At 37.4% G+C, this 17806-nt stretch overlaps 2 protein-coding genes across 2 annotated transcripts; both read left to right on the forward strand.

The window, feature by feature from the left end:
- Positions 1-13548: 13548 nt before the first annotated feature.
- On the forward strand, positions 13549-14658 carry LOC127831317 (uncharacterized). Its single transcript, XM_052356286.1, has one exon. It carries the CDS (start codon positions 13549-13551, stop codon positions 14656-14658), a length of 1110 nt encoding a protein of 369 aa, XP_052212246.1.
- Positions 14659-15234: 576 nt separating this feature from the next.
- Positions 15235-16896, forward strand: LOC127831318 (uncharacterized). Its single transcript, XM_052356287.1, has 2 exons — positions 15235-15328; positions 15971-16896. Exons 1-2 carry the CDS (start codon positions 15235-15237, stop codon positions 16894-16896), a joined length of 1020 nt encoding a protein of 339 aa, XP_052212247.1.
- Positions 16897-17806: the final 910 nt, after the last annotated feature.

A 17806-nucleotide genomic window follows, 5' to 3' on the forward strand; every position in this document is an offset into this window, starting at 1 on the left:
ATGTTGAGTGTCCCATAACGTCGAGTAATTACGTTACATTTTATTCAAGCCACTGCAATGACGGTTACACACATAGCTAACACAATTTAAAATATATAAAATTATGTCACTGAGAAATCACCATCATACGAAATAGATAAAATGATACATGTAAAGCGTTTGTAACTCTTCTCATCGATAATGTGATGTATGTTGAAACTCTTTTGCGTCAAAACAGTTAAATGCTCACTAAAAATGAGATATGTTCAATGGAATAAACCTACAGTTATTGAAATTTAACCTATTTTGTTTGTTATAATATAACTTATGCACATGGAATATTTACTTGATGATTTGTACGCCTGAAATGTAATGACTATGCGAAATATAAAATAAATACATCATTATTTACCGAGTCCAATCCGATAATAAATGTTTTTACTGTATAGTTTGTGAGGATTGTGGTTTGAAGTCTTAAGGCATGAAAGATATTTCTCCTGAAGTCCGGGGTTAAATACAGTTTAAGACAAAAGTGTAATATTATTTTTCATTATTTATATTTAATATATTTATATAAGTTAAATTATTAATTACAGTTAAGAAAGTTAACACATGAGCGACACAAATATTTGTAATGTTCCATATACCAATAAATCACAGAAATAAAATGAGTATAAATCAAGGGCCTATTCAATTTTAACTTATGTTATTGATCTTATTAAAACTGTTTTGTTATTTGAAGATTTTTAATGACCTGTCTTATTTTCAGATCTATTTAGATGGTGCGAAAATAACGGATTTCAGACATCACCTCACGGATGTTAGGCGTTCAAACAAGTTCTTTGTTGAGGCATATCCTAATGAAAGGTTGACACGCTTGGAATTCAAGAGACTACCTTAGACAATAGCATTTTATATAAGAAATACACACTTAATATATGAGTGAAGTCATATAAACAAACAAACGTTGACAATAAGAGAAAATTGATAAAAACATTAAATAATACATACTTGCGTATGTCTGTGCGTTTGATGTTAACTAAACAATTGTAAATTTATGACATATTTTTTACGATACGTAACTTAAAGTAGCTGTAGCTGCTTTATAAGGAAAATAAATTGGCGACCACTGTAGATCGGTAATCGTTTGCTCGTACATGAGACAAAATATCATATTATTCTAAACACCAGCGTCAAGCAACTACAAGAGCTATATAAGAATAATTTGTTGGTGATTTTAAAGGCGGAAAACGTAGTTTAAAACCTAAACCGCAGATTAATATGCGTCAATATGTAAACATGCCTGTCGAAAAACGACTGGTCATTCTCGTCTAACTAAAGTTCGTATGGATTTTACATTTAACGCCGATTTGAGTCCATCGTTAAACCATACCAGCGTCGATTAGGATTGCGGTCGAGGTCAATCAAATTATGATGCTATACGATTCAAATTTTGGACATCGAAGGGTTAGCTAATAAAGTTTTATCTTTCGTTCATGAATTAAAAAACTATGAGATTATAATCTTACGTTTTTTTTCTGTGTAAAATACTTTGAGCAATTGTGCTATTAATGCAATAAAGCTAAGTCATCTTCAGTTGGTGGTAGAAATCTAGGTGGCATATGTGTTTTAGTAAAATGAAACATCGGTCTTTTCGTAAGCACGTAGAAACTGATTTTTAATAAGGTGTTGTCCTATCATGAACCACATCCCCGTTATGTTCAGTAAAATGTTTATTATAATTTGAGACGCGTTCTGAGAAAACGGGGCTTAATGCATGTGCGTTAAGTGTCATCCCAGATTAGCCTGTGCAGTTCGCACAGGCTAATCAGGGACGACACTTTCCGCTTTTATGGTATTTTTCGTTTAAAGGAAGTCTCTTCTACACGAAAATCCAGTTAAGGCGGAAAGTGTCGTCCCTGATTAGCATGTGCGGACTGCACAGGCAAATCTGGGATGACACTTTACGCACATGCATTAAGCCCAGTTTTCCAAGAACGCGACTCATTTAAAGTGGTTCATAGGTTCTCTAGAGGATTTTGTGTCGAGTACCGGATATGGTTACTGTGAGTTGTTACTAAATGTCGATTTTAATGCTCTTCGTGGTGAAGCGACATATATTATAATTATTTCTGATAATATCAAAGAAATATTGGAATTTAGCGGAATAGTAAACGATGATATCGATAAGGAACGCAAATCGTTTGACAAAGTAATTAATATCACTTTTCAAATTTTAGCATTTTGTAACAAAAAGAAAATGAATAAATATATTTGTAATTGACTGTTTGTCTGCTATGCATAAAAAGAACAGTTTACATGTGTAAATATTTGTATTGTTTTTGTATTGATGGTGTGTCTATGTGAATTTTAATGATGTGATGTATTATATGCACGCCATCTACCATGTATTTGTGTTGCAAAATAACATATATTGTATCCGTGTATATAAAAACATATAGAAATGGCGATTGTCATAAACAACGGATTGAAGCCAGCGCGGCATATACTATAATAAACCTTCCTGTACATAATCGTAAGACATTAATATACAAATGTATACAGTTTCTTACGCATCAGTTGTTTTACTCACATCTGCCTAATGACGAACAAACATATCATGTTAACCTTTATATCTCCTACAATTTCGTTTCGGCCTAGGAATTTTTGTTTATAAATGGAAATAAACGCGTTATGTTCCGCGATTAGAATCTAACACGTTCAACCTTAATCTCATATATTGTAGTTCATATACTTGTTTATTATCATGGAACTACATTGTATTCTGGCATTGTTGTATTACACTGCATCTTCTGTATAGTCAGTATATGTGTGTTATTTCTTGTTTTCGCCTCAATAGATTGTGTGTAACGAGTAAATGTATGTATTAATTAATGCATCATGTACTTATAAGTATGTGTACTCCTCTTTATTATAAGTACTTAAACTATATATTTATTCTTTTATTTCAGGAATAAAGCTTACACAAAAGCTTTTAGCATCTAATAATAATGTATACCCGTCGGTAACTTCAATTGTACGATACCAAATTGTAAATGATCAATGTGTGTAAGTTTGCTCAATTCAAATTGTATTGTTAAAATTCAAATAACAACATATTTTATAAGACGTGTGATAAAAATTTAGAAAGTAAATGACATAATACTATGTATAATTAAAAAGTAAAACATGAATGTAAGAGTAATTACATAAGGTAATACAAACATGTTATGAAGGGTGAGACATATCAGCCATTTTTAACATATCATTATTTCAGTGCGCATGACCGTTAACATGGTCTAGGTGTTGACAATATAGGTTTTTAGTGTAATTGATTTTTTCCATTCAATTTATTGTATTTTCATCGTAAATAGGTGTATGACAGTCGAGGGCATCCCAATCTACACCGTATAGTGTTTAAAAGGAACATATGCGTATATCAATACATTTTATACATTTCAAAATCAAAAGCATAAGAAAAACAAAATTTAAAAACGATTGAAATGAATGTTGGAACTTTGTTGAACGCCTCTTGATAAAAGTCGAAGTTGGCACTCACAGGCTGTATTTAGCCCGTTTACCGTATTGTTTATGCTCTAATCATCTGCCCTCATTGTTTTAATTTGCTAAGGTTATTTGTTAAATCAACATATACGTGCAAGTACGTGATGACTTAAAATATGGCATGTTCCTCAAATTGCGACGTTTATATTGACTAGTTATGGATACACAAAAAGAGAGCCTAGTAGTGCATATAAGTTGATACTCCTAAGTTATGCTTAGAAAACAATGTGCATACAAAAGTGAACTGTAGACCACCGTTGAAATTCATCACATTTTATGTTTAAGGTAATATAGGATAAAACATGTGATATCGTTAACAAGGGCAAGCAAGCTGCTTTGTAATAGATCTCTTCTAAAGCTTGACATAATTTTTAACGCCCATGCAGAGAAGCATATAGCTCAACGCGCGAGTTTATTGGCAATATGTTAAATGGGTAATGTAAAATGACCTCATTTGTTGAACCTAATCATTAACCTTAAAAATCATGTTAATCGCGTGGCATGATCATAATAAAGATAAGATGCTTAAATTATTTAAATGTTGTTTTAAAATTATAAACCATTACTATCCTCCAGTAATTCCCTGATGAGACATTTCCGAGATTGTACACCCATATACAAGTTATTCCTTTTAATATATGCTAAATTAATCTGTCAAAGTGTTTGCCTTTGAATGCTGTTAGTCATTATTAAAAGAGACGCTTGGCTATGCAAATGTATAGTTTTATATGTTAATCGTTGATGACAAACCAAGAACAGAATATGCAGTTATTAAAACCCTTTTGCGATTCTGTTACTTGAACAACACTAAAACAATCTTAGGTAGTAAACTTAGTCGATCGATCATTTTCAGTATTTTCGGCCCATTACTAAAATTCAAAGTAGTTTTCAAGTAACAGTTATAGTTTTACTTGTCATTTGCTTGCGCCTCGTGTTTTATTTGCTCTGTACCACCGATCCAAATGCTAAACTTAATGAATTTTGGCGACATTTCATACACAGTAGCGGTGGCCGCCGGACTGAATTAATCTAAAAAAATATATTTTACCGACTAATTCAGAGTAAGGAAAGGAAAAATGACTTTAAGTTTAAGTCACTTCCAAACCGAATGCTGTATTTTTGTATGATAATTATTGAACGAAAAAATAACAACACACGCCGTAAAAGATGTATTTCTAGGCTTAAACGAAATTACATGTTCGGTGAAAAAGTCTGGAGCGTTGCAAAATTCAAACTTCGGGCGCACTAAAAAAAAGCATACTGTTGTTTGGCTTAATAATCTCTTTATGTTTTTCAAATATGACGAACATCTTATTTATCTGTTTTGGCAAAATAATTTAAAATAAGAAATATATCGGATGTAAATATTACCAGTTGGTACAGATTTTAAGATATACATATACCAAAGTACAAACTCAAAGAGAAAAGTACAACAGGGAGCGAAATGACAATAATGACGTGCCCTCATTACCAAAACAATTAGTAATGATCATTTGAAAATTATAAAATTATAAAGAGTAACATGTGTGTTGTTATAAAGGAGTTATAGAGTTTTGATTTAAAAAATATAATATATTTAAAAAAATAAAGTACTATCATGTGCATATGCACATGCATGCGCTGTATTTAAACAAGCAACATAATACACAGGAATAAATAAAAATGAGCAGCGCTCTGAGAAAAAGGGGTTAAATGCATGTGCGTAAAATGTTATCCCTGATTAGCCCGTGCAGTCCGTACAGGCTTATCATAGACGACACACGCCTTAACTGGATTTTAAGCAAGAATAGACTTTTTTTAAACAAACATATCATAATAGCAGAAAGTTTCGTTCTTGATTAGCCTGTGCGGACTGCAAAGTCTAATATTTGACAACAATTTACGCACGTGACGTTGGCTCCCTTTTCACAGAGCACGTCTCAAATGGAAACATTTTTTTATTGATAATCATCCGTCGATGTTGGAAAAATAACAGCGCGTTCGAAGTCTGATGATGCGTTATTTAGCAAAAGCGTGTATCATTGATATATATAGAATAGCAGGTTACTGTCCCATCGTTTTGTAATATATCAGGCGAGGCTTAGAATAATATAACGGCGAGGCTTGCCGAGCCGTTATTTTATTCGTGTCGAGCCTGGTATATTACAAAACGATGGGGCAGTAACCTGTTGTTCTGTTTATCATACCACATTTTCCTAAAAATCTGCAAAACAATTCATTTTTTATATTTAACATGTACGGATCCCCGCTGATTTTGCTGATCCGGATTTTATACGTTGACATACATGTAGCAACAGCGTTCGAAAAGACGACACGAATAATCGCTTATTTTAAACATCGTATAGAGAAAAAAAGTTGTTTGCACTACGAATGGGAAGAGTACAGCCGCTTTTATTATAAACGTCTTGAATTGGAAATCGAATCGACTGCAGCGACAAATGTAATCGAAGAACACACTCCACCGAATAGTTTTGAGACGCCATTTTGGAGATGTGTATTGAAATTGACATTTTGATGATGGTGTCAATATTGACATAAAGGTGTTAAATCTTTTAAAATAGTTGAGGATTAGCATACAGTTAGCATTTGTCTTGACTTTCTGTGCAACACTTGCAAGTGCAATGACTATATCGATATTTAAGATGTATTGTCCCATTGATGACGTCATTTAACTTCTGCTGTGCGGGCTGTGGTGATTTAAAAAAAATAAACGTTGTTGTTATTTATGACTTTAAAGGGATCTTTTCACGCTTTGGTAAATTGACAAAATTGAAAAAAGTTGTTTCAGATTCGTAAGTTTTCGTTTTAGTTATGATATTTGTGAGGAAACAGTAATACTGAACATTAACCATGCTCTAATATAGCCATTATATGCATCTTTTGACGATTTTAAAACCTAAAAATTATAAAGCGTTGCAACGCGAAACGATTGAATAATTTGGAGAGTTCTGTTTTTGTCGTTAAATTTTGTGAAACTACGAAGATTGCTTATATAAGGTATAAAATACGTCAATAGTGTATACTCGGCGGAATAGCTCAGTAGGCTAAAGCGTTTTTACTTCAGGACTCTGGCAGGACTCCAGGGGTCACTGGTTCGAAACCTGCTCCGGGCAATGTTCTTTTCCTTTTTTTAATTTTTTTCTTGATTTTTTACTGGAGCTTTTATGATCCAATGTTTACATTTATCAATATAAAGCATTTAATGAATAAGTTAAAAAAATGCCAAAATCTGTGAAAAGGCCCCTTTAAAGTAGAATAAAATATGTACGTTGTTGGTATTAAATTGTTCGTTTGTTTAAGCTGATGCATGTTGAAAGAAATTGCTGACTTTATTGCAAATCCCACGTATCTCCAAACATTAACTGATATAAAAGCTTCCTGTTGACCATGATATTAAAAAATATATCAGGCAACGTTATATCAGGCAGATATCAATGCGGTGGTATGATAAAGCATTTTAACTATACACCAGTTCAAAATCTCGCGTAATATTGTTGTAGCAAATTAGCTTCTGCTAATTGAGGTCCCTCGCTCAGACCCCATGACGGGCACAGTTTTTGACGATGCTGTTTCAGCATCGTTTAAGGTATGATACCATAAAAAAAATCTTCACACTGGCGACCTAAGTAAAAGACCGAGCCAGTCCGATTGAGATAATGCTCGGGTCGTAGAAAAACCGAAATCCCCGTAATAACCAAAATCCCCCGAAATCCCCAGAAATCCACCGAAATCCCCAGAAATTCCCCTTAATATTGATTATTTCTCAGAATACTGCGGATATTAATATAGAATACTAAGTATTGCAAAATACAATGAATTCACTGATGAAACATTGTTTTTTTTATCCAAGTATGATCCTGAAAAACTTAAATATGAACATTATTATTGGGATTCCCAGTATGAATTCATAGTGCATATTTGCACAAGCACGATCAGGTACCGAAATTCCCGCTGTAAAGACCTTCATGTGTCAAAAATTCATCAGGGGCTTTTTTTAATTATAAAGCAGCGGTACAGTCAAAAACATAACAACGATATCCCACTTCTGTTGAAAAATATTGACTTGAAGTGGGGATTTCGGTAATTCTACATTCGACTAGCAGAGTTGTCGTTTGTGTTTCAACATTCAACAATGGCCGCCCCATAAGGGTCTCTTGCCAAAACTTTCTTAAAGCATAAATTGGCTTGTTTCGCTATTTCGAAGCTGTTATTTAGGATATATGAAATATTTATTCACAAAATCTCCGCTTATGACAGCAATATAATTTTGGAATTCGAAGTATATATACTCGATGTGAATGAACGACTTTCTGGATCGTAACAGCTTGACACGGCAAAACTGGCATACTGGTATTTTTAGTTATCAATTTAAGCCAAATTTTGCTTTATAAATTATATTCGAGCAATTTGCGACTTATTGAATGACTATGATACCCGATATCAACATTTCATCGGGGATTTGCAGATCACCAAGCTGTCCTAAAATTCAACATTGATTTCAAACTCTTTACTGGTTTGTACTCTTTCTTCTATGTTAGTGCTTTTTATCATTATAAAGTAAAATGAACTGTGTCACAGTAAAAGAGACATTAAGGCGATTGTGGCCAGTTTGGATCTAGATCAGCCTGCAGTCGCTTGAAAGCTGTTTGCTTAAAAGCGGTTTTCAGACTATAACAAATAATTTAATTGGATACTGATTGGACTGCGCTTTTCCTGTGACCTGGCTCAAATAATAGAATTGTCACTTATCAAATTATTTATTTTGTACATAAATCAATTTTTTTCTTTTCCCTCGGGATCAATGACTCCAACACTTTCCTGTTGAGCATTGAATACTGCTAAAGGCGATGCTAGGGGGCGTGAGAGATGTTACAACTTCCATTATCGCTCGATTATTCATTGTCGGCTCGGGTACTACGTACATCCACCCAAGGTACTCTTAAGTATACTTACATGTATCCCGGGTACGGTAAATATACTAAAATGTACCCGAGAAATTTAACCCTAAATCAGTCGTTGTCGACTATTTTTGTATTAATTATATATACACATTTATGTAAATTTTCTGTAGAATGGCCTCTATATTATCGGAACACATACTAAAAAAGCATGTTGATGCAGTGTTTATTTAAGAGAAGTTTGTTTAAGATAATCGGTTGCGCGTTTTACGACATCGTATTTTGGACGCGAATACAACTCGGGTACAGTCTAATATGGACCGAGTACAATTACGTATATTCACCGTACCTGGGGTACATGTAAGTATACTTAAGAGTACCCGGGGTACATGTAAGTAGTACCAGAGCCGAAAATGACCAAACAAGCTCCATTATCTCTCATGAACCGACTAAAAAAAAAACGAGTCGGCAATATTTGACTTAATTTTTGGTTTGGTTGCTCTCGAGGGATCGAAAAATTTCAGAATCTTCCTAAAAGCCCTACGGGTTTGATCCCCAGAAGCGACATTGAAAACTAGCCACCTTTGTTATCTAAAAGGCTGCTAAACCTGTTATACAATGATAATGTGAATTTTCTCTCACATGATGTTCATCAGTTATATTATATAAAAACTCACAGCAGTAGTAAACAACTGGACAATAATTAATGAACGCATCTTTCATTTGTCTTTGACACATTAATTTTGACATGGCCTAGATTTAAATATGTGACTTGACTTTACCAGCACTCTTGTAACAGAGCTAAAGTTTGAATGTACCATTGAAGATCACCTTAATCCAGATTTGCTATTATAGAAGTGTGGAAAGTTTTAAGGGTGTGACAAGTAAGCAAAAATTGGTCATTACCCAGAGGCCACAACTGATCTATGACTGTTTTAAAACAAGAACAATCAGAGCCTGATTTAGATTTCCTTACATAGTTCAATACAAACTAATTTCAGAAGCATAGTAACAGTTTAACGGAAATGTTACTAATCTGTAAGACCAGGGCTTTGATTTTGAAATCTAGGACATGCATGATCATTTCTTCTTGAAATCAGGACACAAAAATTGTATTTTAAGTCCTTAATTGACCTGGTTATAGCTCTCAGATTATTATAAGCTCAATCAGTATATTTATATCAGTATTTATGCTTTGTGTATTGTAAACATATACACTATCATGCAGTTACATGATAGCAATAAATAAAATCAAAGCTACCCATACTATAAAGGTCATTGACAAAGCCCATGGTAAAAATGTGAACACATTGATTGTAATCGCCCTCTCGTGCCAGCAAGAACAACACGTTGACAGGTTGTCATTTTTGACAGTTCTACTTTCACTTTCATTTTGTGATATCAAAACTATTAACAATTACGTGGCTGCGAAAAATATCGCCATTGCTTTTTATGCCCCCGGTAGGGTGGCCTATAGCAGTTGAATTGTCCGTCAGTCAATCTTTCAGTGTGTCAGTCTGCCCATCCGTCCGAAAACTTTAATGGCCATAATTTTTTCAATACTGAACATAGCAACCTGATATTAGGTATACATGTGCATCTCATGGAGCTGCACATTTTCAGCTGTGAAAGGTGAAGGTCATCCTTGAAGGTCCGATGTCAAATATAAAGCGTCTGTCCGTCTGTCCGAAAACTTTAATATTGGCCATAACTTTTTCAATATTGAAGATAGCAACTTCATATTTGGCATGCATGTGTATCTCATAGAGCTGAACATATTGAGTGGTGAAAGGTGAAGGTCAAGGTCATCCTTCAAGGTCAAATGTCAAATATATGTCGTCTATCCGTCCGTCCGACCGAAAACTTTAACATTCGCCATAACTTTTTCAATATTGAAGATAGCAACTTGATATTTTGCATGCATGTGTATCTCATGGGGCTGCACATTTTGTGCAGTGAAAGGTGAAGCATGAAGGTCAAGGTCATCCTTCAAGGTCAAATGTCAAATATATGGCGTCTGCCCGTCCGTCCGAAGACTTTAACATTTGCCATCAATGTTTCAATATTGAAGATAGCAACTTGATATTTGGCATGCATGTGTATCTCATTGAGCTGCACAATTTAAAAGGTGGAAGGTCAAGGTCATCCTTCAAGGTCAAAGGTCAAATATATGGCATCTGTCCGTCCGTCCGAAAATTTTAACTTTCGCCATAACTTTATAATGCCTCTGAAGGGTGGCATATAGTTTTTGAACTGTCCGTCTGTCTTTTCATCAGTCCGTCCGTCCGTCCGAAAACTTTAACATTGCCCAAAACTTTTGCAATATTGAAGATAGAAACTTGATATTTGGCATGCAGGTGTATCGCATGAAGCCGCACATTTTGAGTGGTGAAATGTTAGGGTCAAGGTCATCCTTCAAGGTCAAAGTTCAAAGGTTAAATTTTGCAATATTGAAGATAGTAATTGATATTTAACATGCATGTATATCTCATGTAGCTGCACATATTGAGTGGTGAAAGGTCAAGGTCATCCTTCAAGGTCAAGGTCAAAGGTCAAATTTTGCAATATTGAAGATAGCAACTTGATATTTGGCATTCATGCATATCTAATGGAGCTACACATTTTGAGTGGTGAAAGGTCAAGATCCTACAAGGTCAAGGTCAAATTTTGCAATATTGAAGATAGCAACCCCGTATTTGGCATGCATGAGTATCTCATGGAGCTGCACATTTTGAGTGGTAAAAGGTTGTCGCGGTTTTGGCGCGTTAACGTAACGCCGCCGTAACGCCGCGCCAATTTATGAAACGTTGTTTATTATAAGTAACGTCATATCCTATTATTATGTTATTGTCAGTTGAATTAAAGGAACGAACCTGAACACAACGTCTGATCACTTACAAAGTCTTAATGTTTTGGTGCCGTGATTATAACACTTGAAGTACGATGAATTTACAGAAGTTACGATCAAATAGAGGAGGTACTAAACGCACAATCGCTATTTCGCTTAAAAAAATCGACGAAAAGAAAGAGAATGGAACGCGGATAGAAATCAACTTACTTCTGAAAAATTTGGAGACAAAAGTGGAAATGCTAGAGACACTTAACGAAAAAGTATTATGAAACACAGAAACTGAAGAAATTGAAGATGAAATTGTGGAAACAGACATTTACATGATTGATTTACGCATGAAATTAGACACACTTATTGCCTAGCGTGATCAACGGGATACGAGCATAGTGAGTCGCCAGTCGACATTTCATCCCATGGATACTCAGCGTGGTCAATGGGATACGGGTGTAGGAGGTCAACAGACTGTCGACATTATATCCTTTAGAGCAGCGTGATCAACGGGATACGAGCATAGAGAGTCAGCAGCCGGCATTTCATCCAATGGATACGGAGCGTGGTCGAGAGGATACGGGTTTAGGAGGTCAACAGACGACATTTCAACCCTTGGATGCACAGCGTGATCAAGCGGATACGAGGTTGGAAATTCAACAGACGACATTTCATCCCGACGATACACCAACCACACTGGAGAACAGAAATACACATGCGTTACGTAATCCAGTCGATACCATTCATATGACAGGAATAAATTCAAATTCTTCCCAATTTCATAGATTACCTAAATTGTCCTTACCCACATTCAACGATGATATTCTACAGTGACAATCTTTCTGGGATTCCTTTGAGTCCTCGGTCCATTTTAATATCAACTTGTCCAACGTCCAGAAGTTTAGTTATCTGAAGTCTCAGTTGGAGGGTAGCGCCGCGCGGACGATTGAGGGGTTTGCACTTACCAACGGGTAGTATATGCAAGCTGTAGATTTACTCAGGGAACGGTTCGGTAAATCTCACAAGATTATAAATGCGTATATGCAAGGCTTGTTAGAAACACCATCGCCCATTAACAACTTACAGAGCTTGCGAATTTTTCAAGATAAGATGGAGGCATATATCCGTGGGTTTGATTTGCTAGGACAGAGCCAGGACACATACGGGACATTGTTGGTACCAGTTATTATTGGGAAGCTTCCGGTGGAAATACGACGCCATTTTGTTCGTGATCATGGAGATGCAAATTGGATTCTTAGTGATCTTAGACGGGCGATTAGTAAAGAAATCAATATTATAGAAGCGGGAATGCCACAGGGACATAGCAGTGAAATGTACACATTTGACGCTACAGCCTCATTTTATACCGGAACGAAGCCTAAAAGGATGAACGGTAATTAGAGACCTAGCAACGCGGTCCATTCTACACGAACACGAAAAGATGAAGTGAAATGTGTATTTTGCGACGACAGCCATTCTACAACGGAATGTAAAAAGATCACAAGCGTAGACGAAAGGCGGTAGAGAGTCAAAGGGAAACAACTGTGTTTTAATTGTCTAAGAACCCATTTTGTTGCTCAGTGTACGTCAAACGGAAGATACAGTTAATGCAAGCGAAAACATCATACGAGCATATGTGACCGAAAGTTCGAATCTGCGTCCCACAATTCCACGTCCGAAAACCCTTCCCATGATGCTTCAGTGCTACACACTACTACAAAAGTACAGACTGGAGTTTTATTGAAAACAGCGCAAGCCACAGTAAGTTTAATTTCAACGATGCTGAAGCTAACATTCTGTTTGATGAAGGTTCCCAAAGATCATTTATAACCAAAGAGCTGGCCGAGAAATTGAACATTGTCCCTGATTAAACAGAAGAAATGAGCATATCTTCGTTTGGAAGCACAACGAACCAAGTTCAGCACATAGACAACGCTACTATCTACCTACACGAAGAGGAAAGTAAGAAAATTCCTCTTAAAGTCCACTCATTGCCACGCCCATGAACACTAGACTACGAAATTGCTGCGAGGATTGAAACTTGCCCACCCTATTACAGACGGCTGTAATTTTGAGATTTCTCTATAAATCGGAGCAGACCATTACTGGAATGTGGTAGAATATGACGTTATACGCGGAGTCGGGCCTACATCAGTCAAGTCAAAGATCGGATATCTTCTTTCTGGCCCCTTACACAGTAATTATCCCAATAGACCAATGAACACTATCCTAAATGTCATGATACCCCAGTCCCACAAATCTTAAGCAATGGCGCTTGAACGGTTCTGGAATTTAGAGAGAATTGGAATACACGCAGCCGAGAAAGATGAAACAGCCATTGAATACCTTCAAAATTACCAAGACAACTTCATATCGTTTTCCGATGGCAAGCACTGTGCAAAATTACCATGGAAACAGGATCACCAATCGTTACCAAGCAGCTACGGTGTCACGAAGAGAAGGACTGAAGCCAATATCAAGCGTCTTAGTGAAGACCCCTTCATCTTACAGAAGTACGCACAGATTATAGAAGAGCTGGAGAGACGAGGCTTTATTGAGAAGGTCGCAAAAGAATTCCAACCGTCCCAGCAAGTCCATTATATACCCCACCATGGCGCCAAGAAAGATTCCCTCACTACACCCATTCGATTGGTGTACGACTGCAGCTGTCGACAAGCACGTGAATCCCCGAGCCTAAACGACTGCCTTGAATCTACTCCAACTATCCTCAATGACTTGACAGCTATGCTCCTGAGATTTCGAACACACCAGTACGCCGTAGTCACAGATATAGAGAAAGCGTTTTTGAACGTGAGCTTACACGAAAACGACCGAGATTCGACGAGATTGTTCTGGCTAAGTAACCCCAACGACCCTGAAAACCCATTAATCACCTTCAGGTTTAAAGCTGTATTGTTTGGCGCAACTTGTTCGCCATTTATACTGAATGCCGTCCTTCTGAAACATCTACAGATGAATTCCTATGTCAACGCCGCAGATACATTAAAAAGAGACCTGTATGTAGACGATGTTTTGTCGAGCTTTGCGCACGAGATGGAAGCATTAACCTACTTCCGGGAAGCACGCGATTTGATGACTACAGCCGGATTCAACCTGCGGTCATGGATGTCAAATACTCCCCGTCTTAGAGAACTCGCGGAAGCAGAAGGTTGCCTTGACCACGACACAATCACCAAAGTCCTTGGTATGCGTTGGCAAGCAGTTACATATGATTTGTCATATGCACCACTTGATATACCTGCCATAGAGAACGCTACTAAGAGATCCATCCTTCAATACTCCTCCCGCATATATGACCCTCTAGGACTGCTGAGCCCAGTGACCGTGCGAGCCAAGATTTTGATGCAAGAGATATAGAAAGAGAAAATTGATTGGGACATCCCACTTTCGAGCAATTTTCAAGAGAAAATCACTTGCAGAAGATTTCAACGAATTGACTACGATTTCCTTCCCCGACGATATTTTCATCATGCAGACGACAAACATACCTCCCACCATTTAGCAGACGATCCCCTTATAATGCACGTATTTGTCGATGCCAGCATTCAAGCTTACGGAGCAGTAGCCTACCTATGTAAAGGGAGAGAATCTTCATTAGTTATGGCGAAGAACAGAGTTGTTCCATTAAAAACGCTCACACTTCCGCAATTAGAACTAATGGCTGCTTTGATTGGCGCTCGTCTTGCTTCACACATACAAGGAATCCTCTCTACAAAAGATGTGGTCTTCTGGTGCGACAGTCAAATCGTGCTACATTGGCTGAAAACAAATAAACCACTAACACGGTTTATTTCAAACAGAGTGAGAGAAATAAATGACCTATCTGCGACATACTGGAAATACTGCCCAACTTACGACAATCCTGCAGATCTACTTACCCGTGGAATTGCAGCGTTACAGTTCATGAACAATACCTTATGGAATAGTGGATCGATGTCGATAGCTGATGAACAGAAGTGGCCGTATTGGGACCAACAAGAACAAGCAGCGGCATACGAGAAGTTGACATCAGATGAGCAGACGACCTGTAAAACAACAGTTGTGACCACGGTACACAATAAATCTAGTCCTCAACATGGATTACAATTCGTCTTAGACGTGAACAGGTACATCCGTTACAACAAACTACTGAGAGTACTTGCATACGTGCTTAGATAAGTGAAGAACTGCAGATCCCCAAAAACTGAAAGATACCAAGGATCGTTTACAGTGCGTGAACTCCATGCAGCAGAGATGAAAATGATTCAAAACTGCCAGGCTACAGCGTTTCAAGAAGAAATACACAACATGAGATCCCCGTCATCAACACGACTTACCCTAGTGAAACAGTTACGACTTTTCTATGACGTCGAGGGATTTGTCCGATGTGGTGGACGAATACATAATGCACCGTTGGATGACCAGACGAAATTTCCGTTCCTGTTGCCTCGACGACATCCTGTAACACGACTGATGGTAAATCACGTCCATAAAAATCAACACCATGCCGGAATAAATGCAACAGTTACGCATCTCAGGCAAAAGTTCTGGATCCCGGCTATACGTCAATGCTTTTAATCGGTACTACAAAAATGCACCAACTGCCTGAAAACGTCTGGAAAATCCTATGGAACGCCTGATCCGCCTCCACTTCCAAAGATTAGAGTTTAAGATGCCACACCCTTCACAGTGACTGGTGTAGATTTCACTGGGGCCCTTTACGTTAAGGAGAAATCCGGAAGTGAATCCAAGGCTTACGTCTGTTTGTTCATGTGCGCTTGTACACGCGCTGTACATCTTGAAGTGGTTATGAACCTGTCCGAAGAATCTTTCCTCAACGCTTTCGGAAGGTTTTCCAGCCGGAAATCGTTACCAACACCAATGATTTCTGACAATGCGACTACGTATATGGCAGCAGCTTCTCATCTGAAGAAATTGTTCCAGTCCCCCTCCCTACAAGAAACGCTACGTAACCAGGACACAGAATGGAGATTTATACCGAAACGAGCACCGTGGTATGGCGGATGGTGGGAGAGACTGAATGGCCTAACCAAAACTTCCATGAAGAAGACACTTGGACGTGCTAACGTTAGTCTTGAATCACTTCAAACTATCTTAACGGAAATTGAGGCTACGATGAATGATAGACCAATAACCCATGTATCGACCAGCATTGACGATCCAGAGCCCCTGACCCCGACGCATCTTTTATACGGCCGGAGAGTGACGACCCTTCCATATCCCGGCAACCCTGACGATTCTACGATGATCCCAAACCTAGACCATTCCCAGATCAACAAAAGAGCTAAGTTACAAGCTCAAATCATAAGTCAGTTCCAAAAGAGGTGGAAGTTCGAGTACCTGACGGGTCTTCGTGAATACCATAGGGCGACCGGCAACAACACGCAGAGCATTCGAGTAGGCGACGTGGTTCAAATCCAAGATGACTTCCCAAGGATACGTTGGAAACTCGCAGTTGTTGAAGAACTGCTTACCGGAAATGACGGGTTAACACGTGCCGCCAAAATACGCACGTGTAATGGACACACAACCAGGCCAATCGTAAAACTCTATCCGTTAGAAGTGCTATGTGGAAGCGAAACCAAGAGAAACTAGTGATGAACATTGTGATTAAACATGTGAGAAACAGCGCGATAAACAGTTGATAAACAATGTGCTTAACATGTGATTGTTACAAATGTGATACAAAGTGAACTTTCAAAGACAGTGCAATCTATTCTGGGGTTTAGGTGATTAATCGATACTTTGACAGTTTTTGAGGTGATAATTTTGACTAATAATGTGTTCTTCATGTATTTTTGTTGGATTAACATTTTGATCAGACCCATTAATATGTTGCTTAATCATTTTGAGGCCCCAAGAATGTCGCGGTTTTGGCTAGTGAACGTAACGCCACCGTAACGCCGCGCCAATTTATGTTACGTTGTTTTATAAGTAACGTCATATCCTATTATTATGTTATTGTCAGTTGAATTAAAGGAACGAATCTGAACACAACGTCTTATCACTTACAAAGTCTTTATAAAGGTCAAGGTCATCCTTCAAGGTCAAAAGTCAAATTTTGCAATATTGAAGATATAAACTCGATATTTGGCATGGATGCGTATCACATGGAGCCTCACATTTTGAGTGGTGAAAGGTCAAGGACATCCTTCAAGGTCAATGTCAAAGATCAAATTTTGCAATATTAAAGATAGCAACTCGATATTTGGCGTGCATGCGTATCTCATGGAGCTGCACATATTGATTGGTGAAAGGTCAAGGTCATTCTTCAAGGTCAAGGTCAAAGGTCAAATTTGCAATATTAAAGATAGCAACTTTATATTCGGCATGCATGCGTATCTCATGGAGCTGCACATTTTGAGTGGTGAAAGGTCATTTCGCAAATTTCGCAAAATTTTTGTACCAAATTTTTTTTCGTACCAACATACACAATTACGGTGATTGTGGTGATGTAGATAAACTTAACTTGACGCTTTTATATCCATCCTCTCAAAAGCATCGT

The sequence above is a fragment of the Dreissena polymorpha genome, chromosome 5 (genome assembly GCF_020536995.1).
Source record: "Dreissena polymorpha isolate Duluth1 chromosome 5, UMN_Dpol_1.0, whole genome shotgun sequence".
NCBI lineage: Eukaryota > Metazoa > Mollusca > Bivalvia > Myida > Dreissenidae > Dreissena > Dreissena polymorpha.

What these genes read in the sequence shown, in the direction of transcription:
- LOC127831317 (XM_052356286.1), top strand. Translation starts at nt 13,549, where the DNA reads ATGGCGCTTGAACGGTTCTGGAATTTAGAGAGAATTGGAATACACGCA.
- LOC127831318 (XM_052356287.1), top strand. Translation starts at nt 15,235, where the DNA reads ATGTCGATAGCTGATGAACAGAAGTGGCCGTATTGGGACCAACAAGAA. An exon ending in ATCAGATGAGCAGACGACCT is followed by an intron (nt 15,329 to 15,970) that starts GTAAAACAACAG and finishes CACCCTTCACAG; the next exon opens with TGACTGGTGTAGATTTCACT.